Genomic DNA, 16,032 nt, shown 5'->3' with positions numbered 1-16,032 from the left:
GTCCATGGGTTTGGGGTGAGGGGACGGAATGAGACCACACAATAAATAGCTATCAATAGACACTGAGATATGCATACAAGTACGTTTAATACATTTGACTATAATAAGAGTCACCCATATAAAAAAATAATTTACACAGCAATCAGCATATAACTAATAGCACAGAGTGCAAAGTTTGTATACAGAAAAATCTAATTCATAAAAACACACTACAAAGCTTTATATTACTGTTGTAGTGCAGAAAGCATTGCATCTAGTTTAGTGGTCATTTTAAGTGCTAAACAGTGGTGGAAAGACAAATAAGTTCTCTTCACAAGGCACTATTTGATTACATTTAACAAAAAGGTTGATGGACATGTTTTATCTTTTAAACTAGTATTTGCAAAAAGGGGAGAATCAATTTAGTGGATGCAGTTGTTGGTAACCATAAGGGGAGCTACTATTTTTAACAGAAATAATATTTTAAAAAGTCCTGCTTTTTGAATTAAATATCTCATTCTCACACAATGTTCATACAGTTTTAAAACTTGTTTTATGTCTTTATCTCGGACAATGGCTAGAAACTTAAAATACAATATAAAATGTAATGTGCTCTGATGTATTTTGGGTGTCGCAAGAATTAAGACAAAAGTCTGTAATCTCAAATCTAATCTAATTCTCAAAATGACAAATTTCCCCTATTTTCAAGTGCAAACATTTCCAAGTCATTAATCAGGGCCATTCTGTTGTCATGACAACGCTGGCCTTTCTTCTCTTATTGAATGGCTGAACTCTGAACAGCATTCAGCATAGCCAGGATCTGGCAAATCTGTGATCACCAAGGAAGACGGATAAATAGACAGTGCCATGACAAGAGACTGAAATGGTTCACAGTAAAGACATTTCACTATTAACAACATTTCAGTCACTTTCTTCTCTTCCAGACTTGAACTATGCAGTTGTCATTTTGTCGGACAATTTATGAAGAAAGACTGAGAACACAACCTGTTCAACCTTACATATATAACATGATAACATCATCTGTTAGTGTTTCTGGGCACTTCTATGGAGTCCTCTAGTATTGACTCTGTGCTGGTATCCACAACAGACTGTTGCCTCCTTGTGGCAGACCTACAGACCTGCAGGTCAGCTGGAGAGATCTGTCTCAGCTCTCTGCGAAACAAACGGACTGGTGTCATCTCCAAACTGTCCCCGGAGGGACCCGCCCTCCTTTCACTCCTCCCCTGGGACTGTGTGTGCGCCTGGTTGTATTCGGGCATCGTTGTCGTTTTGCGTGCTGGGAGGTCAGAAGATGAGGAGGGACAATATGTTTGGTGTGCATGTTTCTTCATATGAGAATCGTGCTCAGCGTGCATCTTTGCGTGTGTCGTAGAAATACGTGTTCTCATCTGTACCTCCTCACTGTGCGTCTGGGGTTCCTTTGCACTTGCGTGTGACTGCACATTGTGCTTCTGTCTGTGCTCCTGTGTGGGTGAGGGCTGATCGACGGGGTGAAGGGAGTCACTGACAAGCTCTTTGAGTTTCTTTTTAAGCTGCCGACTGGAGCTTTTATAGAAAAACAGCTCTTTCTCCAGATGCTGCAGTCTGTCTTTGAAATCATGTTCTGCCTGTCCTGAACCGTCTTCTAAACACACACAAGCACACAGGGAGAGAAAAGTTAATGAAACAACATTGTTCATAACATTTTCGTGCAAATATTATGGAGAGGAATAGGACAAAAAGTTTCAGGTGTAAACGACTTCCTCCAAGCTGATCTAGTTTCCTCACCTTTCAGTTCCTGCAGCAGTAGCTGGATGTTGTTCTGGTGATCATGATGCTGCTGGGTGAGCCTGCGGTCTGCATCTAGGGCCAGGCGCTGCAGGGCGACCTCTTTCTCCCTCAGCAGCACATCTTGCTCTCCAGCGTGAAGCTCCAGCTCTTCACAACGCAAACGCAAACGGCGCTCCTCCTCACGAAGACAAACAACCTGGGCAGATTGAAAAAGGTGGGAGGGAGCCAGAGAATATAGCAGATTTAATCACAAATGTGTTGGCTGTACCTTTGTTTTTACTCACACCTGCACAGAAAAATCATGGACAGAGCAAAACATTTGGGATGGAGTCAGCTGGAAAGATGATGGAAGGTTGGAGGGATAATTTAATTAGCATGACAGAAATAGAGCAGCCACTTTTCAGACTAACAAAACTCATCATCTGGAGAGAGCAGCAAGTTAAGGTAAATAATGCAGGAAGAGAAAAGGAGAAACACAAAAATCTTGCAAATAAGAAAGGTGATAGAAAACATAATAAAGGAAGTGAAGCCAGATTTAGACAGTGGTAAGCAAACTTGAATGGAGAGCGTGCATTTTATCTTGCCTTGTTGAAATATTTGACGAGTAGCTCAGAGGCCTCAGGTGGTGAGAGCCCCTTCAGCTTCCTTATGACATCACAGAGTTGGGCGGGTTCAGTGGTTTGTGGCTGTTTCAAAGATGAGTCTGTGATTAACAACTTCTTTTTCTTGTCCTGGATGGAGCGGTTTTTAAACTCCAGAGCTGCATCCAGAGCTTCAATAGCTTCCTCCAGCTGAAGCAGAGAATGCTCCTCCTACATGAAGACACACACAAATCACAGTGCAGAAAAAAAAAAAAATGAAACGATGAAATAAGGTCCTGTGCAATCCCTATATCACTTCTATCACAAACAGTGTTTCCCGTTTTTCTGACCTCCTCAGTGAGCACTCTGTTGTCCTTCAGCTGGAGGTCTAGAGTGACCCTCCTCTTTTTAAGCGTGTCTCTCTCTCTCTCCAGTTCCTCCATGGTGACTCCTCCAGTCGGCCTCACACCGCTGCTGCTCTGCAGCTGCTCCTCCAGGGACTCCAACCGTGTTGACACACGCAGCAGGTCCTGACTCAGAGCCTGAAGAGTCATTGATAAAAGACATCCAGATTCTATAACACCTGTTGTCCATATATCTGTATGTGTCACTAATAAACATACGTTACAGTATTTGCTTAATCATAAAAACCCCCCACAAAAATCACACAGGGGAGCACCATATCTACAGGCTGACCTGACTAGAGCGGAGAATCTTGATCTCCAGTTTGCTTTTCTGTTGCCGACAGGCCTCTCTGCGCAGGAGCACCTCCTCTCTCCTCCTCAGCTCCTCCTCCAGCTCCTGCAGCTCTGCTCTCTTCTGAACCACCCGCTCTTCCTCCTCCTCCAGCCAGACACAGTCATGCAGCTACCGTGACGACAAGAAGGAGCAAAGCGTATGGGGATGGAAAAGGGGAGCAGAGAGGGGGAATGGGGTAAAGGAGGATGGAGATGACAGAGGAATTAAGATAGAAGATAATCACAATGCGGTAAAAATAGAGAGCAATACGTTTTAAGAAAGTATACTGCTTCCATATTTACCTTTTCCTTTAACTCGTCCTGGTGATTGCTTTTGCATTTGGTCAAAACTCCTGCCCTTTGCTCCTATAAACAAAAAAACCCACTGAATGATTTACCCATGCTGCGAGTCAACTATTACATCTTTGCAGTTTTGCATTTCCAAATGAATCTAACTCAACTCAACTGAGATGTTGTTTGTGGATGACTTGCATACTTTTACTAAGGTTTAATTAAGACCTATCAAGGTTAGTTATAGTTTAATCAAACTGATCAAACCAAATATATATTTAAACCCAAGATTAAACCAAAGTTAAATGGATCAACAGTGCTGACATATAGCTTTACAAGAGACTGAATTGTAGTTAAATGTGTTCATCTCTTTTCCCATTTTACTGTCTAGACAACGTGTTTGATGTAACTGGGTTCATCAATCTGTACAACTGACCCTGTATTGGTCCAGTTCTTTGCTTCTGTTGTTCTCTCTCTGCTGCCCGAGGCTACTCTGAAGCTGTGCTCGCTGCAGTCTCATGTGCTGCAGACTGTAGTACATCTCCGCTCGGACCTGCTGGCTCTTCATGGAAAGGCTTGCCAACACGCTGGCTTCTCTACCATCACCACAGTGCCTTCCATGTTTGTCCGCTGCCTGGGTCTCCATGTCTGTCAGACAAATACACACGTTTAGCAATGCAAATATGAAGGTCAAAGTTTGTGAAACTATTATGTTATGATTCACTGGTGTTGTGTAGTAGTTGCCTGGAGCTTAAGTACAAAAGCCCAGCTGATCTAAGGGGAAATACAATATCATCAAAATTACAGTTTGTCTTTCTCTCTGTTGCTGTTGTCGTCCCTGAATTTCTAAATTCACTCAGTCGACGTCTCTGAAAGCTGAACAAAGTTCTTATCTGTACTGTAGGAATGTTTTGACTAACCTTGGCTAACACAATCAAAATGTCCATTGTGCTTGACTCACTGTACCAGGTTTGGTAAAACTACAAACCAACAGACACAGGAATGCAGGTTAACAGTGTTTATTTCTATGGACCCACCAGTTTTGTCAAGCTCTTTGATGAGCTCCTCTTTCATGCGCATGTTGACCGACAGATCTTGGATCCTTCTCTGAGTAACGCTGGCTCTAAGTCTGCCCTTCCTCATCGGGCTCTGCGTGGAGTGGTTTTCCTTGGTCCCTGAGAAGAAATAGCAACTGACAATATAAAAAAGGAAAGAACTTCTTGTACATGAAATAACTCTTGTATATGAAATAACTCTAACCCTTATCAATACAAAAGGACAAGGTAACAACAGACTGTGAAATACATTCAAAAACATATAAATTATACCTGTAGCTCGCTGAGGCTGTTGTGCTAATGGATTTCCATTAGATGTTTGGTCTAGTCCAGAGTTATTATCTTGCACAACGGATTTCTTCTGCCGACTGGTCCATGTTCGGTTTAAAGAACGCCTGGAGTAACGTCACAACATTTCATTAGGCAGATCATTTCAGATTAACTCTGAAAAAACAGCTCGTCTGAATGAAACACTATTGATGTGTGTGAAATTGAGGTCAAGCACTTTTTTGTATTCCTGTGGTGCAAGGCGCATCTATGTTACACTTAAAAACGGGGAGGTATGAGAAGGGAAAAACAGAAAAACAAACCATTGTGCTCTTTACTTCATCTGCACAAAGCGCCCTGATGGATGTTATATCTCCTGAGTGCCCTATGGTGCTTTAAATGGCTATGAGGACCACTAAGACCAGGTCTTCCTTACAGTTTAATCCAAACAAGGTCACAGATATTAGTGTGGTTATTTAGAAAAAGTATTGTGCAACAGCTTGGTGCTGGTTGCACATATTTTAATTAGTTAACTGCATTGTATTGTTAAATGCGGGACTTAAATTGCAGGCTAGAGATGGAATTTGTATTATTATCATCATAAATAAACAGCATATTTGCTGTCATTTAAATGTTTCTACAAGTTGAAACATGTGCTGCATAAAAAATATGACAGTGAAAAGCATCACATAAATGGTTTTGTGTGGTTTGTGAGAGGTCTACTTGAGTGCACCAACTAAAATGAGTGTTTTGGTGAACTCGTCTGAACAGGCAGGTGGCTGACAGCACAAAATGCAATCATCCTTTGCACCAAAATTGTATTGTGTCACTGGAGTGACAAAAAAAAAGCCCTCTACTGTGCCTCTCTTCCCATGTTGATACATGGTGTTCATGCACTACAAAGCGAGAGCAGGTGAGGAATAAATTATTCCCACCTATTAGCTGAAATTGTCTTTGTTGTAGTAAATCACCGGTGGTTGGACAAAGACATAACGAGTAGGCTTGTATCACACAGGCTCTCACCTAAATCCCTCTCTTTCCACAAAGTCATCCTCCTCCTCCTCCTCCTCCTTCTCTTGATCCCCATCTTTGCTCTCTGCCTGATGTTTTATGAACGGACAGTACACCTCATCCTTCTCCTCAATCTCAGCCAGCAGGAGATGACTGCGCGTCTTAAAAGCTGCCATCACCCTCTCCAATGAATAGGCTGGGGGACTGGAGTGAATCTAAAAACACACATGCATTCGGACAGATATATGCACAGCCATGAACATGTGAATGTACAGTATGTAGTGTCATGGCTCTGTACTTACTACAATCAAAGCCACAAGAAAAGGTCAAGTGCAAACAGCATACAACACACAATTACAGCCACACAGAACAAAACAGTGCAGCTACCTACCCTCCTGGGAGGTCCGTGCCCGAAGCTGTGTCTTATCAGGGGGACACTGTGGGGTCTCTTGCCTGAGTTCCCAGAAGCCTCTGTTTCCACGGTTGCCCCTGAGGATGCACCCCTAAAGGTCACAAGGTCGCTGCGGAGACGGTTGATCAGGATCTGCTGGTCCACGAGTTGTTCAGTCTGAAAAAATTCACCCAGAAATGTGCTCACAGATGTTTTATTTGCAGATAAACTACAATGCCGTAGGTGGCAGTGTCCTTTCTTCTGAATTATATTGCTGCACTCAGGACTCTTTGTCTCCTCACCTGTATACGAGTACGTTCCTGTTCTTCCTCCAAGGCCTGAAGGTGGGTTTTCCTCTCTTGAAGAAGTTTCTCTACTGCTTTTTGAATGTGTCTCAGCTCTGCATCTTTCTGCTCCAATAGCTGTTCCTCTATGGTGAGATCTTCCTGAGAGAAAGAGACACAGAGAGAGTTTTTCAAGTCCAAAGTTCAAAGGCCCTCTTATTTAGATTGTATGGTCTCCTCTTAGGAAATTAATGACATCACAGTGGACATGTCATCTTGTAATAAAAGGGGAAAAAAGCACAGGCGTTACTAATAACATTAAGCTGGCTTGATCCCGTACAGGTATGTTAGCATAAAAGGTCCCTGAATGTGCTGGCACACCTTAATGGAATGTATCCTTTATTAATGTTATGTGACCTTTTTGCGATCTGACTTTTATTTTTGCTTGTTATCATTACCTTGCATTTGCTGAGTTCTTCTTTGAGCTTTAATATTGTGATGTGGTGGGGTTGATCTCCACCCCCCTCTGAACAGTCCTTCTCATCAGTTTGATGTGAGTGATTGACAGCCGTTAATCTCTCCTGCCAATCCTGCAGCCGCTGTCTGAAATTAGGACTTGAATTGGGGTTGGGGACATCTGCAAGCAGGGCAGCAGCTTCCTGTGCCAGGATACGGTATTGTGACTGTTCCTCTTGGTTCACCTTCTTATCTGGACCGGACATCCTCATCTGACTGGGCTGTTTGATGGCCTCCCCCTCTCCAGCTCTCCCACCCGTCCTCTCCCTTTCCATCTCTCTCTCCTTGTCTTTCAGTATCTCTCTCAGTGTCTGTACTTCGTGCTTAAGCTCGCCCAGTCGAGCATCACAAGGGTCCCAGGTTGTAGGACATGTTTTAACCTCTGTGTGAGTAGATATAGCTCCAGGACGGTTACGAATGTGACGGGCTTTGGATGCAAACTGCAGGACACTCAGAGTCTCAGCTACACTGTGGTGAGAAGGGCTCACACATGCCACCATCAGCGTATGAGCGGTGCCTCCCAATGAATCACGGAGGAGACGTGTGATCTTGGCATCACGATACGGTATGTGTGCACCATTGCAGTTGTTTCCACGGCGATTTCGACCAGGGTCAGAGAGGGCGCGGATGACGTTGCCCAGTGCGAGCAGGCCCGTGTTGATATGAACAGACTCCTTGAGACGTGTTCCAGTGTTTCCTGTTTTTCCAGCGCGCTCCGAGCCCGCTAGGTCAACCAAACAGAGTTTGGAAGAGCGGACAGATTGTGACGAGGAGTTGTTGCTGTGATCACACTGGATAAGATGAAGGGTGAGGATGGCGTGAGAGCGACTGGAGTGCTCGTTCATCCCTGTGGTGCCAGTGTGGCGCAGGGCATTGCCTGTCTCAAGAACACTTAGTAGCTCCTCTGCTGAGGTGACAACCATCTCTTTGGCTCCCACCACCACTGAAAACACAAACAAAACACAAACAATTATCTTTTTAATCAAACTCTTTTACACTGAGTTGGAATATTACTTTCCCAAGTGGGCAATAATCCAGTGTACAAACTGACCAGGTCCAAACTAGTGTCAAACTTGGTATTCTGTGATGCCTGAAAGTATATGCCTCATGTCATTTGTTTAAGGGAAAAACTCTGATCTCATTCCCTCATATGTGAAACATTTAGAAATAAAAATAACATAATTTGTCACATTTGCTTGCCAGTCAAAAAAACTTTTTGATTACCGGTGTTTCCCCTCTCATCCTCTCTGATATGAAGCTCTTTATGAATGGTGTGCAGCTCCAGCAGGTCTCGTAGTTCCTCCTTGTACAGCTCCATATATGACACCCGCACTTTGGCTTCCACATCATCACCGCTCTTCCTCTGCTCAGCCAGCAACAAGAACAATTCCTCGGCCACGCAGTCAATAATTCCTCCCTCTTCATCTGGGGTTTTTGGAAAGAACAAAAACATTAACATAAACATAACGTACATGTTGCAAAGACCAGAGAGTGAAACATGAAACCAGACTACAAAGATCCCCTTAAACATACAGTAAAGATGACTTGATTTGCCATTATCTCTCATCTTAAACAGACAATTAACAAACCTATGCAATATTTTCCAAGTTCCAGGGTAAAAAAAAAAATGCATCTCCCATCTGTCATTTTACATCAGTCATAAGTAATGAATTGTTGTTCTCTTAAAACCAGCCTCTGGATCTTTCTCATCTTGGGATACAGGACTTACCCAGGTTCCCCCCTCCGAGTGTGTATGTCTTCCCCGACCCGGTCTGTCCGTAACAGAAGACGGTGGCGTTGTAGCCGTGGACCAGGGACTCCACCAGGGGCTGGACGCAGGACTCGTACACCTCCTCCTGGCTGGCTGTCGGACCAAAGGCGTGGTCGAAGGAGAAGAGTCGGTCGGAGCCGAGCATCACCTGTTCGGAGCCCGGCACCACCCGCACACACACCTGGTGGTTGCGGAGGACTTCTTTGGGAAGCAGGGGCCGGATGCGGAGCGCCACCCGGACACACACCTCGCTCATGATGGATCGAAAACGTTTTAATTGAGCTTCTAAACTGGTTGGGTGTGAAATAACCGTGAGCCAGTGAGCTGACGTTACATTTTACCAAAAAAAACAACGTGAAATATTTGCCTTGTTGTGCGTTTTTAGTGTCCACATCCGGCGTGTTGTTAACTTTGTCCCGTCTCCCGTTTGTTGTCGCTACTCGGTTGCCCGGGAAACCGCCTCCGCCGTGCAGCAGCAGTCAAGGAGAGCAGGAGAGGCGTTCAAGAGCCTGTATGCGGGGCGGACAGAGTGACACGGGGAGGAAACAGCGCCCACCTCTGGTATTATGTCTACACAGGACAAACACAGGAGAGAGCTACACATTGCGTTGATGGCATTATGAAATAGGGTAATTTAGAGATTAAAAAAAATAATGTAATACAGTAACAAATAATTATATTATATTATATATTATTATATATATTCATATTTATTCATATGATTATATTTTATTTTATAATGATAATTTCCAAGGAAATTTGTTGACACAGTCTGTACAGAGGCTCACATAAATACATATATATATATATATATATATATATATATATATATATATATATATATATATATATATATATATATACAGTACCAGTCAAAAGTTTGGACACACCTTCTCATTCAATGGTTTTTCTTTCTTTCTTTCTTTCTTTCTTTCTAGTTTTCTACATTGTAGATTAATATTTAAGACATCCAAACTATGAAGGAACACATATGGAATTATGTGGTAAACAAACAAATGCTCAACAAACCAGAATATGTTTTATATTTTAGATTCTTCAAAGTAGTTGAATGAGAAGGTGTGTCCAAACTTTTGACTGGTACTGTACTGATATATATATATATATATATATATATATATATATATATATATATATTAAAATATAATATATATATATATACAGAGGCTGATGCTTCTTCTCGTCCCTTTTCTTCCTTCACGAAAACACTAGATAGATTTCTCCACACAATTTGAGCAACATCATTTTTTCCCCCCACTTTATCCAACTCATTTCCAACCATTTTAGATAAGGTAGCCATCCATTCCAGCTGCTTTTATCTTTCATAAATGCCGCTGTTCGTACTTAACATTGAATTTATCTTGTCAATATTCATGAATCTCAAAATTTGACAGATTAGCAGTTTCCCTGTAGACATCCTGCTTTAAGGTAAGCAGCCACTGATGTGAAATATAATCCCCAGAAATTCATTGCAACATTCCTTTAAAAGAAGCCACTTACAAAATGGGATGAAATAATTTTATTTTTATTGTTTGCTGAGTGTCAGTTCACAAGGTTAAGCCGCTGCAGATACACCAATGTGTCCATCATTGTATGCTCAAATACCGAAGTGATCACTTTGTCTTCATTACAGCGAGATGTTTGATAGAAAATGTTCCACATCAACAGTAAACATTTTAATTGACTGCCAATGAACAGTGTTACTACCCACTTAAACCAACAGACTACATTAAAGCCTGACACCTGTTTCTATTACAGCTAGAGAAAAGCCCATTTGTACATGTATTTGGCAGAGAGACATGATTGGCGTTATCCCAGGGAAAGGCACCTGTACCGGTGCCAAGGCTGCACACTGGGAAGTGGACGAGGTGGCTGTCACCATTACATACAGTGGTATGTAATGGTGCCAGCCACCTTGTCAATAGTAAATACATCTTGTGTGGTGTATTGGAATGTGGGCCATCTCTTTGTGGTGCTGCTTAGCATAAGGCCACAGGTAGAAGTCAATGACTGCGGAGTTGATGTTGCAGGTCTGTCCATCTCTCTCGTGCACCAGCTTGCAAAGGCGGTCTCTGATCAGCTCCACAGCCCAAATCGAACAACCTCGGATCTCCACCTCTCTCCTGTCCCCTGAACTCAGCAGCTCACCTGGGAGAATTGGGAGACAACCGCATAACACACAAGAGAGATTATATCTTACTGCTTCTAAATGATTCATTTTTTTATGACCAGAGAGATGTGCACATACACTCCTGTCTCACCGTTGTTCAGCACCTGCATCAGTGCGTCAGAGTATCGTAGTGCTCCAAGGTAAACAAGGGCCTGAGGGACCCTGTAGTCTGCAAACATGGTGAGCCAGTCCATGTCAATGATGTCACCCTCTCCTCTGGCCTCCATGATGCCCCAGAAATCTGCCACAAGGATCTGGGCTCGCTTGAAGAACGAGATTTTCCTCCCCTTAAACAAACAGTGGGGCAGTGTAACACTCGCTAATAGATACTTGATGTGCTGTTCGATCCACTGCTTTTCATTAAAAATGATGGTGCCAATGCATGAGCAAAGAGTATAATTTGCTCCCTGGCTGTCGGTTTAATATAAAGTGAGCATTATTGCCACGCTGTCTTTGGCCAGGAGATGGAACTCTCTCATCAGAAATTATCTTAAGTTCTTTCAAATGCATACGTTTATCTCAGATCACATACACTTCCTTTGTGTTTTTGAGATGTTTTAAACATTTTGTGTATTCTTAGAATACTGTGAATTCAAATTGTCTTCACAGTTGTGCAGTACACTCATTGAGCATTCAATGAATTTGAGAGAAAAACTGAAGCAAGCCATGGCATTGACTCTGTAAAACTTAAAAAGAAAACCACCTCTTGGTTATTCTTTTCCAAATAGAGTGGAAGTTACAATTAGATGTGTTTGTAAATAGACACCTATCCAGCCAGATATCCTGATTATTCTAGTATCTGAAATGTACTTAATGTTTAAATCATAGTCATGTCTTGTCTGTGAGCTTGACGGTAGTAAAAATCTAAAATTTCATGGAATGCTTTATGGGGTAATTATTCTGGCAAACATGAATTTATCCACAAATTCCCAAACTTGAAAAATATTCCATAACTGTAAGCCCTCTCTAACTCTGACCTCATATGTAGCTTCGTCCCTATAGGAAGGGATCTTCTCCACGATGAACTCCACCATCTTATGGGCGTTGTTACCGGCCTGGCTGATAAAACTCCGGAAGCTTCCGCCATGTTCCTGCAGCACGCAGCCGCCTTCAGTGAGCACCTTGTTAGAAAGATTCAGTATGTGATGTGTTAAAATGTAACTATTACGATAAGTGGGAGGTTAAGAGCAGCACACCTTCAATTTCCAGTTATCATTAAGGGAATATATTTCAGCGAATAATGTATCATCCATTCCCATAAAGATTATATGAGCCTTAAAATCTGTTTTTCTTGGCTAATAAGACAAAAAATGTAAAAGATTTTTGTATTCTTTTCACTTTCCTAAATAATACGTGTGACTCCACACACAAATATACATACACATAAGTAATGCACTCTGTAGGGATGTAATAATACGCTGTGTACCTTCTTTGTTCAGTCTACTGACCAGAGAGATCAGATGATACATCCTGTTTTTTTCTCACCACATCTGTTTGACTTTCAACTGAAAATTCCTGCTTTTGTACTAGTGCTGAAGGTGGTTTTAATGGGCTCATAGCTTTGCATTCAGGAGTGTCAAATACTACTCTCAGTAAAAACACAAAGCACAAATGTATCAATAGTTATACCAACGTAAAATCATTGAAGCAGCTTGTGGATTTTGATGATTGTTTTTATCTCTAGTGCCATGGATGTGCTACAGAACCTGGTGGCGCTCCTGAAGCATGGGCATAGGTGTTTCATTGTCTGATCGAAGGACATGTCCCAACTCCTCCAGGCTCATCTGAGAGAAGTACTTCGGATCAGTGATGGGTATACCTGTGGACAGTGGTGGAAGAAGTATTCAGATCCTCTACTTAAGTAAAACTATCACAGTCTAAAAATACTCAATAACAAGTAAAAGTCCTGTGTTAAAAAAAAAGAACTTAAGTAAAAGAACAGAAGTATAATCAGCTAAATGTACTGAAAGCACCAAAAGTAAAAGTAGCATACTTATTGTGCCAAATGGCTGTATTATATAATAATAATATATTTTATTATTCAGTTTTTATCATTAACTTATTAATGTAAGAGCATTTAAATGCTGCAGTTTGTCAATGTGGAGCCAATATTAGATACTTTATATACTACTAGGTGGATTATAGAACTGCATCATATTTTATAAGCATATCATATGTTTTTTAATGTAAAGTGACTCGTACCTACAGCTGTCAGATTAATGGAGTAGAGTAAAACGTGAAATCATTTTTCTTTGAGATGTAGTGACATAGAAGTATAAAGTAGATGAAAATGTACCTCAATTGTGAACTTAAGTAAATGTACTTATTTATTTTCCACAATCGCCTGAGGAGTGGAGGATGATGGATGTTTATTGTATTTATCTTTATCTAGACAAGAGCTACTGGAGAGAGAGAAGACCCTCAAGCTACTAAGTTATGAAGTTATGGCGTTCTATAATTACAGGAATATAACTCCACAGCAGCCAATTCTCACAAGAGGCTCAAAAGACATCATTTGTTCTGATCTCATGCTGTCAACCCTCGAGATTCACACTCCGGAGCAGAGCTACCTGCGCTTTTCTGAGACAATCTCTTGTAATTATAAAGGCCACAGCGACCACACATTGAGAGCACTATTCCATATGAGACATAATTGATTCATATCCGGACTCATTCACGCTAATTATGAACGATGCACAGGCGCATGCAGAGCTACAAGCAATTTCCCAGCAGTCCAAGTTGAAGCAAAGGGCACATACACAATAATTGGTAATAGCAGGGCACAACAGAAAATAGGAACAAAAAGAGGCATCAAAAAGGGGGCTTGATTATACATCTTTCTCTTCAGGGATGAAGCTGCTAACAAAGAGGGTAAATAATTCTGACATTTTATCACCCAGATTGTTCTTTAATACATTTGCTGTGTAAATTTGAGGAATGCTGCTAAAATGTTGCCCACCAAATGTAAGCTATGATGCGTCACCTCAAATTGCACGGTTGTGTGCAGCCTGAATCAATGTACTATTAAAAAACAAACAAAAGAGTAATTTTTTTTTTCTCTTGTAACAGCCCAGTGATAAAGTAAGCAAAACTAGATGCATCATTTATTGGTACTCTCACCTTCGTCCATGGCCCTGATTATGGCCGCACACAGGGTCATGTAGCCCGTGTACGTGGTCCCTTTATAGGTCACCTCACATTGTTGAGTTTCTTCCTCGGGCCAAAATGAGAAGTTCATGGTGTCTACCACAAACACCCAGTTCAAGGTCTGCAATGTTGAAAAACAAAAATGAATAAGAGAGCAGAAAAAAGGCAGAGAAACTGAGATTTCAATGGAAATGCAGGCATTATTGTACTAAAAACAATATAGGTAAAAGATTGGATAAAATAATCTGTTTTAAGAAAGCTTTCTTCACTTAGTGGAAATTCATTTTTAGGTCTTTCACCAGAGGATGTCAATTTGTGGACACAGGTGACGCTCAAGGTACAAACATTCAATTCACCAGATGCTGTCTTGAATTATTATTTTACTGTTGAGCAAAAATGAACTACTAAGTTGTCATGACATTATTTTGCAAAATTGTGCTTTTCCTCCAGTTTTCATTAATCAAGAATTAAGGCTAACCTGGTTCTAGCCCGCAGAATCACTTCTGTTTTGCTCATCAATTCAAATAGTGTGAATTATATGCAGTGTTAGATGAAGAATTCAGATTCCTTATTAAATAAAAGTTGAAATACCATGCTATTAAATTACTCTATTAGAAGTCAAACTCAAGAATTCAAAATCCTACTTCAATAAAATAGCACAGAAGTGACCTATTATCAGTTATATTATAGAAGTATATCTTATTATTCAGTGTTTACCACTAAGAAAAATTCATCCATGTGGAGCCAAATCTGGATATTTTATTGATAGATTATAGTGCTGCATTAAAATCATAGAGTGAGGATATCATGTTTTATCTAAAATCTTAATCAGCAAATTAACTAGTACTTACAGCTGTCAGATAAATGTTTTAGAGTAAAAAGTAAGATATTTCCCTCTGAAATTTGGCGGCGTTAGATAATAAAGTAACATAAAATGGAAATTCTCAAGTAAGACACAAAAAAAAACCCCTCAAAATTGCTATTAAGTACAGTAGACTAGAGTAGTAAGAGCTTCTCAACATTTATAAAATAGTTGATAATTAAACAATATCCACATCTGAGCAATCTTAGATTCATCTTGATATTATTGGCAGGATTGAAGATTTGAATTCTGGGCCCTCTTTTAATTCATTGCTATTGCTATGTGTACAATGTGATTCACTTCTCATATACACTTATATTTAATATTTCTCTTGCGGGTCTCGGCTGTTGGCAGACTCCCCTGGTCAGACGTCAGTTCTGGAGCTAAAGGATTCGCCTTCTTCCAGCCACTGGCGGTCAGATCTTCACTGTGTCGGAGTCTGTAGAGCATCTCTGCCCCCTTCTGCACTCCTTCCTCTTCGACGAACACATCCCGACTCCGCTCTGCTATGAACTGCCCAGACTCACGTGGAAACAGAAGTGGCTCCATGATGGACGCTGTACTACTGTATAGAAAAGAAACACACCTGACAGGACACATCTAAATATAAATATATTCCTCAGCAGATAACTTTAAAATGAATGACCTGTTTCCTTCAGCTGCTGTACATCACTAAAGGTGTTACGTAGGTTTATTTATTCGCATTGCTGACGACTTCATTTTCTAGTTGTGTGGTTTTCAGGTCCATTATACTCTAAAGACATCTAAGTTGAGTAAGCATGTGCTTTTTTTTTGATGATCTTGGTTCTAAACAGACACATTACAGACTTTGGGTGCATCTTCTTAGAGCATGTATTGATGGGGGAAGATGTGAATCCCAGAGCCCTTTACATACTTAAACACTAATATGCTTCATCTCTGGGAAAGTTCCATTTTAAAGCTGATCTACCTGCTTTATTAGATCATTCACAATGGAATACAACAAGATGGGAGAGACGTAAAGAAGCAGGAACATGTCTTTTTAAAAAGAGAAAAAACTGTGTTGTTTTTACAGTGTTTTTAGGGTCGGACTTCACTCATCTCATGTAGGCGAGGTGCACAAAACATAAAAGCCCTGCACACAGGACCATCTCTGACCAATCCCATTATTAAAACCAAAAT

At 41.0% G+C, this 16,032-nt stretch overlaps 2 protein-coding genes across 2 annotated transcripts; both read right to left on the bottom strand.

Moving 5' to 3' along the window:
* Positions 1 to 169: 169 nt before the first annotated feature.
* LOC129101160 (kinesin-like protein KIF27) lies at positions 170 to 8,930 on the bottom strand. Its single transcript, XM_054610830.1, has 15 exons — positions 8,633 to 8,930; positions 8,128 to 8,328; positions 6,846 to 7,846; positions 6,406 to 6,549; positions 6,104 to 6,280; positions 5,725 to 5,927; positions 4,708 to 4,829; positions 4,417 to 4,554; positions 3,816 to 4,027; positions 3,392 to 3,454; positions 3,048 to 3,218; positions 2,702 to 2,893; positions 2,355 to 2,582; positions 1,768 to 1,966; positions 170 to 1,624 (listed from the first exon to the last, which is right to left on the bottom strand). Exons 1-15 carry the CDS (start codon positions 8,928 to 8,930, stop codon positions 1,017 to 1,019), a joined length of 3,957 nt encoding a protein of 1,318 aa, XP_054466805.1. The 3' UTR covers positions 170 to 1,016.
* Positions 8,931 to 10,203: 1,273 nt separating this feature from the next.
* On the bottom strand, positions 10,204 to 15,457 carry qng1 (Q-nucleotide N-glycosylase 1). The gene is made up of 6 exons (XM_054611736.1): positions 15,231 to 15,457; positions 13,983 to 14,129; positions 12,569 to 12,681; positions 11,840 to 11,983; positions 10,954 to 11,149; positions 10,204 to 10,840 (listed from the first exon to the last, which is right to left on the bottom strand). Exons 1-6 carry the CDS (start codon positions 15,418 to 15,420, stop codon positions 10,611 to 10,613), a joined length of 1,020 nt encoding a protein of 339 aa, XP_054467711.1. The 5' UTR covers positions 15,421 to 15,457; the 3' UTR covers positions 10,204 to 10,610.
* Positions 15,458 to 16,032: the final 575 nt, after the last annotated feature.

This window comes from Anoplopoma fimbria, chromosome 13 (assembly GCF_027596085.1).
Source record: "Anoplopoma fimbria isolate UVic2021 breed Golden Eagle Sablefish chromosome 13, Afim_UVic_2022, whole genome shotgun sequence".
NCBI lineage: Eukaryota > Metazoa > Chordata > Actinopteri > Perciformes > Anoplopomatidae > Anoplopoma > Anoplopoma fimbria.
This window is presented reverse-complemented; position numbering and strand designations above follow the sequence as displayed.

Bases quoted from the DNA above. Each gene is read 5' to 3' on its own strand.
- LOC129101160 (XM_054610830.1), bottom strand. From the start codon at position 8,930: ATGAGCGAGGTGTGTGTCCGGGTGGCGCTCCGCATCCGGCCCCTGCTT. The intron at 4,830-5,724 runs GTGAGAGCCTGT...ACGTTACTCCAG, and splicing joins GTGGAAAGAGAGGGATTTAG to GCGTTCTTTAAACCGAACAT. The intron at 4,028-4,416 runs GTGGGTCCATAG...TTTGTCTGACAG, and splicing joins CAAAGAGCTTGACAAAACTG to ACATGGAGACCCAGGCAGCG.
- qng1 (XM_054611736.1), bottom strand. From the start codon at position 15,420: ATGGAGCCACTTCTGTTTCCACGTGAGTCTGGGCAGTTCATAGCAGAG. The intron at 14,130-15,230 runs GGAGTCTGCCAA...CAACATTGCAGA, and splicing joins AGAACTGACGTCTGACCAGG to CCTTGAACTGGGTGTTTGTG. The intron at 11,150-11,839 runs GTCAGAGTTAGA...TGTTTGTTTAAG, and splicing joins GGGACGAAGCTACATATGAG to GGGAGGAAAATCTCGTTCTT.